General features: G+C 46.2%; 1 protein-coding gene and 1 long non-coding RNA gene across 9 annotated transcripts in view; one reads left to right on the top strand and one right to left on the bottom strand.

The window, feature by feature from the left end:
- TMEM45A (transmembrane protein 45A) overlaps positions 1-18,367 on the bottom strand; it is a 35,010-nt gene that overhangs the window by 15,387 nt on the left and 1,256 nt on the right. Inside the window, exons 2-3 of one of the 5 annotated variants that reach the window (XM_007657341.3) lie at positions 12,414-12,537; positions 348-543 (exon numbers count right to left, since the gene is read on the bottom strand). In XM_007657341.3, coding sequence (XP_007655531.1) covers positions 348-537 — 190 coding nt within the window. In that variant the 5' untranslated portion in view covers positions 538-543; positions 12,414-12,537. Of the gene's footprint in view, positions 1-347; positions 544-6,764; positions 6,921-8,682; positions 8,725-12,413; positions 12,538-18,367 lie in introns of those variants that run through there. The other 4 variants (XM_007657342.3, XM_007657344.3, XM_001514568.5 and 1 more) reach the window with 4 other exon arrangements.
- The window catches only part of LOC103165560, a 22,548-nt gene continuing 19,024 nt past the window's right edge, over positions 14,844-18,367 (top strand). For all 4 annotated transcript variants that reach the window (XR_003765617.2, XR_003765618.2, XR_001604181.3 and 1 more), the window contains exon 1: positions 14,844-15,304. This is a non-coding gene — a long non-coding RNA (uncharacterized LOC103165560). The remainder of the gene's footprint in view (positions 15,305-18,367) is intronic.

Raw genomic sequence — 18,367 nt, 5'->3', positions numbered from 1 at the left:
AGATCACTGCACTAAGTGCATGGAAGAGTATGACACAAAAGATTACCCCTCAATTTTACTGTTTCGAGGGGAAGGCTGATTAAGCTCCCATAGAAAAGCTAGGGAATTAGAAACTAGAGACGGTTTGGGTCTTTCTGGTTTAAGATCTAGAAAAAGTTTTGGGTTTTTTTTTCAGTCCACCTTCCAAAGTGGAGTGACCTCTCAGTTCTGAGCCTGTTTGTTTTTAAACAAACTGAATCTGTAGTTACAAAATTTTTGAGGGCCGGGGTTGGAGGTGTGGGTAAAGAAGAAAGTGAGGGAAGAGAGGAAGGAAAGGGGAAGAATAATGTGGACAACGGGTTACTCACCAATTAGAGCCATGGAGACTTTCACTGCTCCCTCAATAATTTCCACCCGACGAAGTCCCGCTTTGGATCCAAGATAACATGCCCGCTTGTTCTTCTTGCAGACGTATTTCAGGGTGAACTTTATATTCCACCAAAAGCCCATCAAAAGGAAAAAGCTCCCAGGGAGAGCGTGGCCTCTGAAACTCCCCATCGTGCCCTATCACAAAGAAAGAGAAGGAATTTAAGTTTGGAAACATATCCAACGAGGGTGGCCAAAAACTGGAATCATCCTTCATCAGTGGAGGGATTTCCAATGGTATGAGGGCTGACTGGTGCCAGTGGGAAATTCATTCAATCACATTTATTGAGCGCTTACTGTGTGCACAGCACTGTACTAAGCACTTGGGAAAGTACAATATAACAATCAACAGACACACCCCTGCCCACAACAGGCTCCTAGTCTAGAGACGAGTTTCCATCCAGCCACCCCGGGAGTCCCGAGGAGCCAAATTTGGTCTGGACCCCCTAGGACAATCCTCCCTTACCCTCCTGGATACCTTCCACATCAATCAGAGGTATTTACTGAGTGCTTATTGTGTGCAAAGCCCTTGGAAGAGATGAATAGAGTTTTTTTATGGTACTTGTTAAGCACTTTCATGTGCCAGGCACTAAGTGCTGGGGTAGATATAACAGTAATCAGGTAGGACACAGTCCATGTAGTAATAACAACTGTGGTATTTGTTAAGCACTTACTGTGTGCCAGAAACTCTGTGCAATACTATGATAGGTTCCAGGGATCAATCCATCAGTCAATCTTACTGGGTGTTGGGCACTGTGCTAAGCGCTTGGGAGAGTGTAGTATATCAGAGTGGATAGAGACATTCCCTGCCCACAATGAGCTTACAGTCTAGGGGAGGGAGACAGATATTAATAAATAAATTACAGATATGTACATAAGTGCTGTGGGGCTGGGAGGTGGTGAAGAAAAGGAACAAATCAGGGTGACGCAGATGGGAGTGGGAAAAGATGAAATCAGGGCTTAGGGAAGGTTTCTTGGAGGAGATGTGCCTTCTATAAGGCTTTGAAGGTGAGGAGAATACCTATAGGTGGGGAGAGTACATATAGCCTGACCATCTAATAGGCGCAGTGGCCAACCAACCAACTTTTCATTAAGTTTCACCCAAGACCCATTCTCTCTCCCACTTCTCACCCATTTGTCAGCTCTCTCTGATCTACCACAGCCATCATTAGTAATTTATTGGTTACACAAGTCTTACCATCCCACACCCTGTCTCTATATTGCTTTTCTTCTGCCTTCTCATTTTTATCCTGCTCTAATCCTTTCTTTTTTTCATTTCTTGTACTTACCTTGCATTTGCATAGCACATGTTTTCCCAAAACACTTTCACATCAATCACATTTCATCCTTACACAATTTCTGTGAGGTAGAGAGCAGCAGGCATCACTCACCCCATTATACAGAGGAGGAAACTGAGACCTATAAGGTTAAGCAACTTGTACAAAGTCACACAGCAAGCCAGTGGAAGAGCCCAAAGCCCAGCTCCCCCAAATTCAAGACCTGTGTTCTTTCCACCAGATCAGTCATTTGTTTGAGCACTTGTTAAGCACTTACTTTTGTTTTGTTAGGTGTTGAGTATTTTAAGCACTTACTATGTGCCAATCACTGTTTTAAGTGCTGAGGTCGATACAAGATTTCAGGTTAAACATAATCCCTTCCTGCCCCACATGGGGCTCCCAGTCTCATGAGGCTCCCGGTCTTAATCCCCATTTTACAGATGAGGTAACTGAGGCACAAAGAAATAAAGTGACTAATCTAAGGTCACACAGCAATCAAGTGGCAGAGCTGGGAACAGAACCTAGTCCTATGGCTCCCAATCCTGTGCTCTTTCCACTAGGCCATGCTACTTCTCAAGTGATGCATTTCCCTTACAGAGCCACTCAAGTTGGTTCCTCCAAGCCAGACATCATCTTCAACACTGCTATTCCGAACATACATGCTCCGCTCCTAAAACCTTCCAGTGGCATGGAACAAAAAATTCCTGTGTGGTTTTCACACTCCTAACATAGCGTCTCCCTTTTCCCTGCTTTCTCTTTTCTCTAACTCCCAGTTCGTACTCTTAGCTCTTAAGTTAATCCTCTAACTCTACCTCCCTCACACCTCTTCCATTTCCAACCCATTGCCTTCCGCCTGCACGGATCTCTGTCCCCACTCAGATCCACAACATCACAATCCTCCAATTTTTTTGTTTTTGGTATTTGTTAAGTGCTTACTATGTGCCAGGCACTGTACTAAGCTTGATGGTCACAAAAGCAGATCTTAGTGCTCTCTACTAGAGATGCTTCCAATGGGGAATTTGCTGCTGAGATGCTAGCATGTGACAGAAGGACCCTACCCGATCCTACAGTCAGTCAGAAGACTCCCAGAAGTGAGGGGGAAAAGGAGAGCACCCTAATAAAACTTGTGGTATCTGTGAACCATTTATTCGGACCCAAGTATGTACTGAGAACTGGGGTAGATACAAGATAACCTAATGAGACACCGTCCCTGCCCCACATGGGGCACACAGGCTAAAGGGAGGGAGAATGGGAATTTAACCCTATTTTACAGATGAGGAAACTAAGGCAAAGAGAAGCGCAGCGACTTGCCCAATAAGACCCGACTGTGGTACAGACATGGACAAATCAATCAATCATCCCCTGGAGGCGAACAAGGACGTGGGGACAGATGGCTAAATCCACCTCCTTGCAACAAGCCACCTTTGGGGGAAATCACCCTTGACCCCGATTTCTCCCTATTGTGTTATAATCTGGGGGAGAAGGAATCTCCCATCCAATCCCTAGCATTGTGCTTGTTGGTTTGTCACGGCCAACGAGAACAACTGTTACACCAATCTAGCAGTCGCTTAATGGAGCATCTGTCAAACGCCTCTCAACATTCACTTGAAGGGACTCCCGCAACCGGATTGTCTGGGGCAGCTGGGAAACCAGGGGGAGGCGTTGAGAGACCAGCAGCTCTTATCCAGGGAAGAGCCTTGCGAAATGTAGGTCAGGAGGCAGCAAGGAAACCACGGTCTGATGTGACACCTCTGGAGCGGTCAAGTGCTGGGAGAGGCCTGACAAGCCAAAGGAAGGGTAGGAAGGCTGAAGGACCGGAAAAATCCTCTCTTTGGGGATGCAGGAGAAGCAAGTGGCTTTTCTGAAGGAATTGTGGTGGCGGGGAATAGAAGGGAATATGAAGTAGCTTAATTTATGCTCCCACATCCACTCTTCTCTCCAGCAACTCCAACCTGTCCCTGGGAATCTTTCAGGTGGAAGGAAAGAAAGAAAAGTCTCTGAGAGACTACCAATGATAAATAGTCCTAATCTGTGTCCTAAAACCTTTCAGAGCTTGCTTTCTCTTCTTTGGAAGACTAATGGCAGAGTCATTTAAAACAACCTTTCTATCTCTCCCCTTCCAAGGCTTGCTGCCCCAACTCTTTTTTACAAAAAAAGGCATTTCTGAAGTACTCACTATGTGCCAGGCACTGTACTAAACACTGGGGTAGATACAAGGTAATCGGGTTGGTCATAATTCCTGTCCCATAAGGGGCTGACAGTCTAAATCTCCATTTTACAGAGGAAGTGACTGCAGCAACAGAGAAGTGACTTGACTTGGGTCACACCGCAGACAAACGGCTTGAGCTGAGATTGAGGTGGAGAAAAATTTGCTGCCCCCTCCCATTCCAAATGATGTCATTACCAGATGCTGTGGGCCCATGAAACACAGCATAATGACCACAGCAAAACTGGGCAGAAGACTTTCTCTGAGGAGTGGGGAGGACCACCTCCATCCCTTTATCACTTGCTCCGGAACCTGTGAGTCCCTCTCCCAGGTCCCCATTAACAAGGATGCTGCTTCCAACTCAAGTAGAGGGAAGCTGAGTGCTTTACCTGTCACCATCCCTAGGTCCACACCCCCTGCCTCGCCAGGCCACCTCACCGTGGCCCTGATGGTGCACTCTGACATGTACGCTTCACTCACCAACCCGTGAAGCTTGTCCTGCTCTTTAGGATGCATCGCCACCTCCCAATTCTTGCCTCTGTGGGGAGAAATGCTGCCTCCGTCTCCTTCCCTCCTCTCCCCCCGAATCCCCTGAGGACAGGCAGGAACCATGCAGATCCTCCACAAATGTTAAACCCCCGGAGTAGAGTTCCAAGGCCCCAGACATCTTTGGGTCACGTGGGGCAGTGGGTTCGGACCGCGGGAAGCCGTGAGACTGAGGTTGCCTGGTCAACTCCTCTCAAAGGCTCGCCGGAAGCAGCGGCTGACTGGAGTTACATTCTGAGGGACATCTGTGACAAAGTTATCTGCAAAGCTGTTCACCTGGTGAATCGCATCCGATCGATGCTGGAACTGATGCGGATGGGAGAGAGAGGTACACGGAGACCCAGCCAGGAGCTGGTCTTGTCCTTGATCCAGGTACAACTTTAATAATAATAATAATAATGTTGGTATTTGTTAAGCATTTACTATGTGCCGAGCACTGTTCTAAGCGCTGGGGTAGACATAGGGGAATCAGGTTGTCCCACGTGGGGCTCACAGTCTTAATCCCCATTTTACAGATGAGGGAACTGAGGCACAGAGAAGTTAAGTGACTTGCCCACAGTCACACAGCCGACAAGTGGCAGAGCTGGGATTCGAACTCATGAGCCCTGACTCCAAAGCCCGTGCTCTTTCCACCGAGCCACGCTGCTTCTCCTGAGCCACGCTGCTTCTCTCCCTTTCACTTTCACTCCCTCTAGTCTGTGACCTACCACAACTCTCCTCCACAGTTCACTGACCAAGCTGGATAGGCACCTCTGAAGATTCTAGACTGTAAGCTCACTGTGGGCAGGGAATGTGTCTGTTTACTGTTGTGTTGAATTCTCCCAGGCGCTTAGTACAGTGCTCTGCACACAGTAAGCACTCAATAAATATTGGTGAATGAAAGATTTCCTCAATACGCTACACCTCATTGTTCCTAGAGTGGACAGGCGGCAGTGGCTTGCTTTGTTGACACAGCCCTGGCCCAGGTTCCTTTTGATAGCATTGAATCCTGGCAACTCTAATGGCACTCCTCTCCCCTCGAGGGGAGAAACTGAATGTGTCCTCCACTGTACTCTTCGATCTGAACAAATATCATTAACTAGGGCTGTTTTTAGCTTGATTTCATTGCTCCCTATAAATACAGTACAGGCCTATTAAAATTAAGCCCCTCTCCCTTCCTGTGGAGGTGGGAGAGTGATCACTGTGATATTTTTAAGCGCTTACTATGTGCCAAGCACTGTACTAAGCACTGGGGGTAGATCCATGATTATCAGGTCCCACGTGGGGCCCACCAACCTAAGTAGGCGAGAACAAGTATTGAATCCCCCATTTTGCAGATGAGAGATCTGAAGCCCAGAAGTTACTTGCCCAAAGTCACACAGCACGTATGCGGCAGAGTCAGAATTAGAACTCGGGTCCTCCAAGTCCCATGCCTGGGCTCTTTCCACTAGACCACGCAGCAAATTATCACAAACGCTTCCCTCTGCAGACAGAGGCAGGGACAGCACTTTCCTTACTCAAGCAATAGAGATCCTGGGCTGATTGACAGCTGACAGCTAGCCCTCATCCTTCACGGCACAGTGGGGCACCTCCGTCTCAAGGTCTCCGCCGTTTCTACAGTCTGCCGAGAGATGAGATCAACAGCTTTTCTGAATGGGGTTCCAATGAGCATTCCCAGCTGATGGATTCTTCCTTCCATGCAGTGAACCCCTAGGAACACCATCTATGTCCTTCACTGATCTTCACCTAACCCACCCCTACCCCGTACAAAAAAAAAAAAAATGGAAATGTCCATGGGACGTACAGACACAGACCAGCAAAATCGGATAAAAAGGAGAGAATTGGTTTGATCCTTTACCAAGAGGTGCTTGAAGAATTCCCATCTTCAGTGTCTGTCCCACCAGCCACTTAGTCCGTCCCTAATAACTGTGCTATCTGTTAAGCGCTTACACTGTATCGAACACTAAGGTAGATTCAAGATAATCGGATCGGACCCAGTCCCTGTCTCACATGGCGCTCCCATCTACGTAGGAGGGAATCACTATTTCACAGGTGTGGAGACTGAGGCCCGAAGAAGTAAAGTGACTTGCCCAAGGACACACAGCAGGCGAGTGGTGGAGACTAGATTAGAGGCCAGATCCTCTGGCTCTCGGGCCCATGCACTTTCCATTAGGTCACGCTGCATTCCATGTAGAAAGCTGTTGACCTTTAGGTATGGGTGACACACTTCAGTGTCTCCCAAAGAAAACCACCCTCTCCACTCCTTCCAGAGCCAAATTCCTATAGGCACACAAGGCCTTAAAGAGAATGCCCGCCTCCACTCTCTCCCTCCATCACCCTTTTCCTCTCACCTGTTTCATAGCAAAGTAGAACTGACTTGGTCAGGTCCTAGCGTCTCACTTCCTGCTGTGGCCGACACCACGTCCTCCTCAACCGAGCAGACAGCGACTACCTCTAGTTCCCCAGTTGCCAACCGTGACTCCCGGTGGGCTGAGGAGACGTGCTCATGCCTGCTGAATAGGAAGTCAAGGAGATAAACCTCTAGGATACATCCCAACTCTCTCTGCCTGGATTTAAATACATGGAACACACCCATCCATAAACCCTCTGCACTCAGGGAATTCATGTCCAAACCTCCCATGCTAGAACCAGAGCCAAGTCAAGACACGCCACCACACCCACACCCACACCCTCCTACCCCGAAAACCAGGACCAAAGGGGATAGTTGTCCCATACTGCGTACACGCCAACAGGAAGGAGATATCTCAGGCACACAGGATGATGAAGGTAGAAAATGGTTGTTTATTGCTAAGACCAAAGGCCTTTTTTTTTCAATTCTATTTGTTAAGTGCTTACTATGTGCCAGGCATTTTACTAAGCGCTGCTGAAGGCTTTGTCTCTCCTGTTATTCATCCCCACTCCCAGCCCCACAGTGCATATATATGTAATTCATTTATTTATATTAATATCTGTCTCCCCCTCTAGATTGGAAGCTGACTGTGGGCAGGGAATGGGTCCACTATATCGTACATAGTAAGCGCTTAGCAGATACTATAGTATTCATTCAATCGTATTTATTAAGTGCTTACTGAGTGCTGAGCGCTGAACTAAGTATTTGGGAAGTTACAATAAAGAGCGACAATCCCTGCCCACAATGAGCTCACGGTAGAGGTGGGGGGACAATAATTACATTATTTCTTAAGCACTTATTATTTGCCAAATGTCATTCTAAGTGCTGGACTAGATACAAGTTAACCAGATCTGACTCAGCCCATGGGGCTCAGAGACAACATTCCCCTCCCCTTAGCAAGAGGAACGTCTAAGCACCATGCAGGGACAACCGTTTTGGCTCCCGGAGGCCACGTCTCCAACTCGACCGATCTGGGGCCGTCGACAGGTCAGCAGGAGGGAATTTCCCGGGGACTGAGATTGTGGGAAATCTCAGCAGGGTGAATCACGTGTTGGCCCTGAGCCTGGAACTCAGGACAGACACTTGGTGTACTAAAATCTTAACTGAAATGCTTCCTGACCCCACACTACCTCTTGGAAAACTTGGCCATCTTACCGAGTCCTTTAGAAGGGATACAGCAAGGGCTTTGAAGCAATGCAGCTTAGTGGAAAGAGCACAAGCCTGGGAGTCAAGAGGACCTGAGTTCTAATTCCAGCTCTTCCACTTGCCTACTGTATGACCTTGGGCGAGTCGATTCAGTTCTTTCAGTTCCCTCATCTGCAAAATGGGGATTCAACACCTGCTCTCCCGCCTACATAGAATGTGAGTCCCAAGTGGAACCTGATGATCTGGTAATAATAATAATGTTGGTATTTGTTAAGCGCTTACTATGTGCAGAGCACTGTTCTAAGCGCTGGGGGAGATACAGGGTAATCAGGTTGTCCCACGTGAGGCTCACAGTTAATCCCCATTTTACAGAAGAGGTAACTGAGGCACACAGAAGTTAAGTGACTTGCCCACAGTCACACAGCTGACAAGTGGCAGAGCCGGGAGTCGAACTCATGACCTCTGACTCCGAAGCCCAGGCTCTTTCCACTGAGAGTTTAGCACACAAACAGTAGGCATTTAACCAATACCACAATTATTATCACTTCTCTATCTGCAGGCTTTAAACCAGTTCTCCCTCATACCATCTCTCGGTAACCAACAATGGGGAACTGGAGCCAGGCCAATCTCTTTTGCCGGGGAAAAGCCACACCAAACCTAAATTCTTATCCTGGGTTCATTCATTCATTCAATTGTATTTATTAAGCACTTACTATGTGCAGAGCACTGTACTAGGCGCTTGGAATATACAATTCAGCAACAGATAGAGACAATCACCACCCAACAATGGGCTCACAGTCTAAAAGGGGGAGACAGAAAACAAAACAAAACAGGTAGTCAGGCATCAATACCATCAAAATAAATAGAATCATCTGCTCCCTCTCCCCTCTTACCAGTCAAGGGGGATATGCACCCTGGGATACACTTACTGAAGGTTCTAACACCAGAAATACCAAACAACTAAAACTGCCATAACTTTTGCCCTGTGCAGAGGACATGAGTCCCCTTTTGCACAAGCTCTCTGTTCCAATCAACCAAAGACACTGATTGAGTGCTTATTGTGTGCAGAGCACTGTACTAGGTGCTTGGGAGAGTATAATATAAAAATGAACAGACACATTCCCTTTCATTCAGGAGCTTTCATTCTAGCTCTCCTGGCTTTCTCTTGCCCACCTCTGTCTTGTGGGTTGAACTGACCAATAGCTTAAAGGTAGAATGAAGAGAACAGGGAATAGAAGGATTGTTTTTATGGCATTGTTAAGAACTTACTATGTGTCGGGTACAGTACTAAGTGCTGGGGTGAATACAAGCTAATTAGATAGGAAACAGTCCATGTCCCATATGGGGCTCACAAACTCAATCCCCATTTTACAGATGAGTTAACTGAGGCACAGAGCTATGAGATGATCTTGTATCTCCCAAGTGCTTAATAAAGTGCTAGGCACAAAGGAAGCACTTAAAAACCACAATTTATTTAAAAAGATGAACCAATGAAGAAATGGGGCTCCAATCCCTTTGGAGGAGCAGGGTCATTTTCCAGTCAAGGGGACTGCCCCCTCAGACTTCTTTTTTTGGAGAAACAGCTAGAATGTGATGTCCCAGAGCTTGCCACTCCCCTACATTTCTGCTACTTCAGCCCAGCCAGCACACTTTGCTTCTCTAATGCTAACTTTCTCACTGTACTCTCATTTCATCTTCCTCGCTGCCAACCCTTTGCCCATGTCCCACCTCTAGCCTGGAACATCCTCCCTCCTCAAATCTGACAGACGATTACTCTCCCCACCTTCAAAACTTTACTGAAGGCCCATCTCCTCCAAAGGCCTTCCCTAAGCCTCACTGTTCTGTCCTCCCTCTCCCCTCTATGTCGAAGTGACTTGCTCCATTGATTCATCCCCCCTCCAGGTCTGCAGCACTTATGTACATACCTGTAATTAATTTATGAATATGAATGTCTGTCTCCCCCTGACTATAAGCTCACTGTGGGCAGTGATTGTGTTTATTGTTATACTGTGCTTTCCCAAACACTTAGTACAGTGCTCTGCACACAGTAAGCACTCAATGAATATGATTGAATGTATGAATGACTGCCCTCTATCTCTTCCTTCTGCATTTCAGTATCACAAATCCCTGTGGAGTGTCCTCATCGTCCTCCCTAGGTACATCCCCGCCTTAAATACAGGTTCTAGCCTCCACAACATATTTTCTCTAAGTCTACCCTTGTATGTTTATGCTTTTTCCCCCAACAGAAATACAGGCATATAACTCTGCTCTCAAGTTTATGCAAAGAAAACATACAAGAAAAAATCCTGTTTTAAGAGTAAGGAAGAGAGAAAAGGCAACTTGAAAAAAGTCCATTCCACCTTCAGTTGATGTGTTCTTTCAACAGCTTCTCCTCAACAAGGAGAAAAATCAATCCCAAATTCAAGGGAGGGATAGAGAGCTGGCTTTTACTTCAAGTAGATATACTCCAGAAGAGAACCTGCAGCCAGAACTCCACACTGCTGGAAAACTATGATTCTGAGCTCCACTCCACTTTCAGCAAACAGCATCCAAATTGCCTACTTCCATTCCTTTTCCTAATCCTCTAGTTCACTGAGAAACATCGGGCAACCTGGGGAGAGGCCAAACTCCTCACTTTACAAAGTTAAACCCTATTCCTCAGGGAAGAATGGGAGGAATGCTTTTGTTCCCTTAACCTCCGCAGAAACAAACTGAAAAATTCCTGGTCATCATTTTTCATTAACACATACCAGCAAGTTAAATAATAATAATGGCTCTATCTGCTAAGTGCTTACAGTTCTCTATACTCTAAGCGCACTGTGGGCAGGGACTATGTCTGTTTATTGTTGCATTATACTCTTCCAAGTGCACATTTCAAGGTAAGTTACTTGCCCAAGGTCACATGGAATCAAGTGGCAGAGGTGGGATTAGAACTCAGGACTCCTGGCTTCCAGTCATGTGCTCTTTCCACTAGGCTATGCTGTTTCCTTATCTGGCTACTCTTCAACTCCAACCCAGCCCGTACACTTCGCTCCTCTAACGCTAACCTTCTCGCTGTGCCTCCATCTCGTCTATCTCGGCGCCGACCTCTCGCCCACATCCCGCCTCTGGCCTGGAATGCCCTCCCTCCTCAAATCCAACAGATAATTACTCTCCCCCCTTTTCAAAGCCTTATCGAGGGCACATCTCCTCCAAGAGGCCTTCCCTGACTAAGCCCTCCTTTCCTCTTCTCCCACTCCCTTTTGGGTTGCCCTGACTTGTTCCCTTTGTTCACCCCGCCTCCTGGCACTTATGTACACATCTGTTAGTCATTTATTTCTATTAAATGTCTGTCTCCCCCTGCAAGACTGTAAACTCATTGTGGGCAGGGAATGTGCCCATTTATTGCTGAACTGTACTCTCCTAAGCACTTAGTACAGTGCTCTGCACACAGTAAGCGCTCGATAAATATGACTGAATAAATGATTTTCATCACCAGAAAGTCACCAAAGATGGGTATCTGAAGTAGTAGTACCGTACACTAACTACTAGGGTAGATACCAGATAAACAGGTCAGATACAGTCCTGACCCACATAGTGCTCATATACTCTACGTTTGACACGTAGCGAGCACTTAACAAAAACCATGCACTTCTCCCAAGCCTGGCCTCGATACCAGAAAGACACTCACGGGGCTAAGAATCTGCTACCCAGAATTCCAAATCAGCATTGCTAAATCCCATTTTTGGAAGGATCTGCCACCCAGGGATGGCCACTGAGAGAAAAGGCTTCCCTCGCTTTTAATTAGGGAAGGAGGGATCCTGCCATGTCTAAAATGTCCTGCTCTATTTTCATTGAGGTTGCAGTCACGTCCAATTCCCACCTGGACGCTTAGTACAAGTGCAGTTTGAGTTTAGTACAAAACTCCCGGTGCTCAGTACAGTGCTCTGCACTCAGTAAATGTGATTACTATCACTACCTACCGCTGAGCTGTCTCCCTTGGCCACAGACAGGCAGAAAAGGAAAGGAGAGAGTCCGTTTCAGTGGCCTAACAGACATGGATAACATGGATTTCCAAATTAACATGGATTTCCCAACGCCAAGCGAAGGCTGCCCTCAGCGCTGTGAAAACCCACAACTGCCCATTCCTTCTTATACCACCAAACTCCAATCCCTACTAATTCCCCCCCAAGTCAACAGGAGCAAGGAAGGCAGCAGAAACCACCCCTGAGAAACATGAGAGAATGAATTAACCCCAGAATCTGAGGTGCCAGTCTCCTTGACAAGCAAAAGGTTAGCTGGGTGAAGACAGGAACCGGAACGAGAGGGTGAAGGTGGAAACCCTCAGCATTCACCTCTTCCAAAACTAAAACCTTCCAACATGATAGAGTCAACCGACTACCCCTAAGGCATCAGGGCCCCTCAATCTGGCCGGAGAGTGAGTGAACGTGAGATGGAAACTCACCTGCCTCACTGGCCTCCTAACTTACCCCAGGAGTCTGGTCACTCAATTGAAAGTTCACTCAGGTCGCCGGCCATAGGACGTGCCATGAAGCAGCTTCATGGGCTGGCAGAAGGTGCTGGATCCTCTGGAACGATGGGAAAATTGCATAAAATCACCCTTGCAACAGCATGGAGACAATGTCTCGTCTGCCTCCCACTCACATCATTCTCTCTGGGCGTAGTACTCTGCTCCGATGGCCAACACCTCCTACATGCCTTATTCAAATGACATCACCCGACCAGTGGCACTCAACAATTACAGTCCCAAGACGTGCAAGCCTTGGCATTTGACTAGCTTGGCTCCTGTAGGGCAAGAAAGCACCATCCCTGCCATGGGAAGAAGATCTAGCTGAGTCCACCCAAAGACCATGGATCAGGACTCAGTTGACCCCTCAAGCCCACACGTGATGACTTGGTTTTTCCTTATGAGAAGAGACGTGACTCAACTAGCTACGGGTGGAAGGGACCCTCGGCAATTGTGCATTTAGCCAGCTCCCCCCAGACACCCCAAACTGCCTTTTTGCATAAGAAATAAGACCTGACAGATCAGAGACTTGCTGGGAGAATTCCAGGTTGGGCCATCCCACCCTACTGTAGACTTTATGAAATTATTTTTCAATGACATCAAAAAGAACCAAGGAAATCATAAACATCTGATTCATCCAATTATCCAGAAGTTATCGGCAGGTTTGGAGCGTGCCTGGAAGGGGAGTCAAGAAAAACAAAGCCATCCTGGAGATTACATTCTAACTCTGCTTGACGTATTAGGACAGTACCTTTTCAGAATGAGGCAATCATTGCTTTACCCCCTTCTGAATGCTCTCCCAAGGGGAGAAGACAAATCTGAGTATTTCTAGCTCTCTTATTAGCACTGCTTTCCCAGATCCCCCTGCTTAAAAAAAAAATAGTCCTAAATTGACTTTAGGTTCTTCTTGGGGGAAGAAGGAGAAAGTAGGGAGAAAAATAAGATTTCTTAAGATATCTCAATCATGTTGACCCAGAAAACTGGAGCTGGTTGGGGAGAGGGGTTAGTGGGGAGCACAGTTTGGAGGAGGCTAGAAAATAGCAGGACTTTAAAAACTTCCTCCATCTGCCTTGTTTTTCCCAGCCTAAATATCTGTCTCCTTTTGAAACAACCTTTTTCAAGCACTAATGTACATTTGGGGCTTCCCCTATTTATAGACTTGTCACTGTTATCTTAAAACCAATGAATGGACTACAAAGAATTGACAGAAGAATCAGATCCAGCTTGCCCTGGAAAATTCCAAGTTCGATTCAGGGATTGAGAGAGTTGGACTGGGTTTTTCAATCAGTGGTATTTATTGAGCCCTACTGTGTGCAAAGCACTGTACTAAGCACTTGGGGGAGTACAAGACAGTAGAGCCGGTAGACATGTTCCTTTTCCAGAGGATAGGAACAACTTTTGAGCCAGAGAAAGAGGAGTTTTTACACCCTGAAAAGGTTTCCTTATTCTCCAAAGGAATAAACAGGGAAACACATTTCCTTACTCACTCACCCTCCGAGACTCAGCATTATCTTAGATATATTGTCTTCCCCCTAATAAACCAGGACACTTGATTGCTACTGCCCTTAGGGAAATAATAATGATAATTATTGTGGTATCCGTTAGGTATTTACTATGTGCCAAGCACTGAACTAAATGGAGGGGTAGATCCGAGATAATCAGGTCCCACATGGGGCTCAAAAGTCTAAGTAAGAGGGAGAAGAGGAATTGAGTCCCCATTTTGCAGATGAGGAAACTTACACGCTTCTCAAGATAAAGCAAGCAGGGAAGTTTCTCTTATTCCTGCGTAGACATAGCATCCTCCTCTTATTCCTGTGTAGATACCATGATCCAGCCACAGAAGCATGTGGAACTAGTATGTAATTCTGGTCAGCTCAGGATGGTGGTGAGATAAAGCAACCCAGAAACTCTGAGATCCAAGGCCACTCTGAGAACAATGTACTTGGAAAAACTCAAAATGCAAAGGGAAATGGCAGCTCAGGGAAATCAGAGAAGTAGCCAAAGCCTGAGGCATCCTGGGAGCTCAAGGAAAAGGTTCCCACTCTCACTCCCACCTGGGTACTCTTTCCTAGTGTGCACTTAAAAAAAATACTATTCCTACTATCCCAGGTTGGCTGCTGGGAAATGGCTAGCCTTCTCCTGAGATACAGAAAGCCACCAACAAGACTCAGGCCACTACTACTTATTAGCTAATTGTGGAAATGAGAGCATTAAAGTCATTACTAGACTCCACTAGTTAACCTCCATGTCAGTAAAGAAAAAAGGGCCCCTTTTCTCCACGTACACTTATATAATGAAAAATTGTCTCCATGTGTGTTACTCCTGAGAGCTTTCATTGATTTAGAAACAACTCCTGGTGGTGATTGGCTGGGACAGCTGAGCCGGGAGAAGGGAAGGAGCAAGAACCACAGGAAGGAAGGAAAGAAAGAGGAAGAGTAGAGGGGAGGAGGGAGGAGAAAGGAAGGAGCAAGGAGAGCAGGACATTTCTGCTTGAGAGTCTGGAACTTTTAGGAAAATTGGAGAATAACTGAAATGTTTCTTGGGAGGAAAGGCTGGCTGAGAAGAGAACAGCAAATAGCCAGAATCAGGTCAGTTAGAAAAGTCACAAGTGGTCACTAGATTGGTACGATCCTACCTTGCTCTCTTCTAGGGTGTCTGGAATCATCGGCAGAGGGGGAGGTTCTTGGGCCAATAAGTTAAGAAGCTGTTAGGGGAGAGGGTTCTTTGACAGGGAGCTGGGGATGAGACTGAATCCTGTTTGGACAGAACTGAGTCCTGTTTGCTTGAGTCCTGGCTGGAGAGACCTAAGGCTCACTCCTTTGCATGTGGTAAGTTATTTCTCTTTCTGAGCTACAGTTGAGATAAAAAGAGAAGGCTCCTGGGGGTTAACTAGGGTAGAGGTGCTTTTGATGAGTCACTTCAGGTTAAACCTAGGTTTTCAAGGATTTCTCAAGCAGCTCGGGGCTGAGTTTACCTGATTAGGACTGGGTTCTAGGAAGATGAGTTGTCAATAGTGTCCGTGTGAACTTCTCTCTTGATAGTCTGCCTGTGTTTCTCTCTGTTTTGAATTAAATCCTGTTTATTTCTCTTGTTTGTTTGGGGATGCAACTCAGTCACGATCTCTAGGGTTTATACAGTCTTATCAATGGAATCCTGGGTGGAATTTTGAGGAAGTAGTTTGGCCTAATAGAAAACAGACCTGGAGTCAAAAGGGCCTGGGTTCTAATCCCGGCTACCCCACTAGTCTTCTGTGTGAACTCGGGCAAGTCAATTTATCTGTGCCTCCGTTACCTCATCTGCTAAATGAGTATTAAGACTCTGAGCCCCATGTGGGACAGGAACTATGTCAACCCAACGATCTTGCATCTATCCTATTGCTTAGTATAGTGCCTGGCACATGGTAAGGACTTAACAAATATTATTTAAAAAAAAAAACTGAGGTCCCCAACTTCCTTTGAGTCTCCTAAATCCAGAACAGTTTGGGATAGGTCCTGGTTTATGGATATGTGGCCATGAATTCCATATAAGGAAGAAATTATTTCACCTTTAGATCCTAACAAAGGATGGGCAAAGATGGGTGGATTTTTGTCAGAGGTGAAAGTAAAAATTGACTCAAACAGTGATGGGAGTGGGGTCAGGGTACTAAAAATCGCTCCTGCCCTCCCTTCCCCCACAGTCTTTTTGGCTTTCTTGCCTTTCCCCTCATTAGTTCCCAGTTGCACAGGACTATCTGTGTCAGAGCTCTTTGACCGGTCAAGCTGCAGGGTAGAGATAAGGCACCCATTCCTTGCCACTCAAAGAAACTCAACCTTCCAGCGGCTCTGGGGAATCAGTCACAGCAGGGAAGGCAATCAACCAATTGTATTAATATACTTAGTGCTGATCAGAGGGGAGTCCCCCCATTCTGCCTTCCTCAGCTACCACTCTGGCTGCTGGGAATGAAAAACAAGTCAACGTGAGGCAAGAGAAGACAGGAAACAGATGAGCCAGATGATGCCTGGAATGAGTGCTATCTCTTTAGCTCTTACTATGTGCTAAACATTGGGATAGATAGATCATCAGGTTCCATATGGAGCTCACATTTTAAGTAGTCGAGAGGAGCCAGATGGAGAAATAAACCAGAAAAACAGCAAAAGCTATCCAAACATGCCTGCAGGCAGAGTTTTTTTTTTTTTAACAGGCTCAGCATCCCGGAGACATCTAATAAAAAATAAAATTACAACAGAGTGACTCCTCCTTCAGCTGTTGCTTGTAAAATAACATCAGGTTCTATGAAGACCCAATCCCCCAACTGAACTCTGGCAATTTATCCCCTACAGTAAAGACAACCACAAAGAAAACATCCAGCAGCGACTATCCCCCTTGATAAATAATAATAATGATGGTATTTAAGGGCTTATGGTGTCAAGCGCTATTCTAAGCCCTGGAATAGATACAAGTTAATTGGGTTGAACACAGTTCCTGTCCCACATGGGGCTCACAGTCTAAGTATGAGAGAGAACAGGTATTGAATCCCCATTTTTACAGATGAGAAAAACTGAGGCACAAAGAAGTTAAGTTGCTTGTACAAGGTCACCCAGCAGACAGCAGAACTGAGATTAGAACCCAGGTCCTCTGACGCCCAGGTCTGTGCTCTTTCCACTAGGCCATGCGCCTTTCGTGGCTGAGCAAACCCTGGGAAAAAGAGAACTGATAAACAAACCCCGGCTGATGTTCCCAGGAGTACTGAGTCTTCTCTTTCAGACACTACAAGACAGCAAGGGCAGTCTTTATTTGTGTATTTTAGTTTAACTATTCTCCCAAGCACCTAATATCATACAGACTCCTGGGATGGTGCTCTTCCCACCAGACCAGCTGCTACTCTTCTCTACCTGCATCTCTACGGTCTGAAAAGATACAGTTCTTCGAGATTACTCTCATCAGAACGTTTCTCCAGTCTCCTCGAAGCAGCATAGCCTAGTGGATAGAGCATGGGCCTGGGAGTCAGATGATCATGGGTTCTAATCCCAGGTTGGCTACTTATCTGCTTTGTGGCCTTGGGCAAGTCACTTCACTTCTCAGGGCCTCAGTGACCTCATCTGTAAAATGGGGATTAAGATTGGGAGACCTATGTCGGACAGGCACTGTGTCCACTCTGATTTGCTTGTATCCACCCCAGAGCCTTGTACAGTGCCTGGCACATAGTAAGCACTTAACATATACCACTATTATCTTCTCTCTCATTCTCTCTTGCTCATTCTCTCATTCTCTTGAGCACTCTCGCTCTCTCACCTATTCCTCAAAAAGACTATTGTATTTAATCAACGTAGTTACTGAATGCTTACTGTGTGCAGAGCACTCTACTACACACTTGGGAGAGAACAATTTAGTAATCCCACAACCAGAGGGGTGCCCCCCCCCCCCAAGATAAAGTGAAGGGTAAAATTGGCAAAATTTGCAGTCATGTACAGATCACTTGCATAACTTCAAAACTTGCCAATTTTGCCCAACTCAGCAGTACAGATCCTTCAGAAAAAAGAAATCCACATTATTTGGACAAAGTGTAAAAAGCTAAACATTTCAAGGGAGGAGTGTATCTTAAGTCATTACTCTCGCTCTTTTTTCTGCGTGGCATTAAGTGCTTACTATGTGTTAAGCACTGGGGTAGACATGAGGTAATCAGACACAGTCCCAGTCCAACATGGTGTTCACCTTAAAAACCAAAGAGGACAGGTATTTCATCCCCATTTTACAGATGAGGAAACTGAAGTTAAATGACTTGTCCAAGGTCACACAGCAGACAAGTAGTGGAGACTGGATTAGAACTTCTGACTCCCAGGACCACTAGGCTGCTTCATCTCAGTCCCATTACTCTTAAATTAAAAACCAAAGAGAACAAAGTTCCCACTACT

Source organism: Ornithorhynchus anatinus, chromosome 17, assembly GCF_004115215.2.
Source record: "Ornithorhynchus anatinus isolate Pmale09 chromosome 17, mOrnAna1.pri.v4, whole genome shotgun sequence".
NCBI classification, from domain to species: Eukaryota; Metazoa; Chordata; class Mammalia; order Monotremata; family Ornithorhynchidae; genus Ornithorhynchus; species Ornithorhynchus anatinus.
This window is presented reverse-complemented; position numbering and strand designations above follow the sequence as displayed.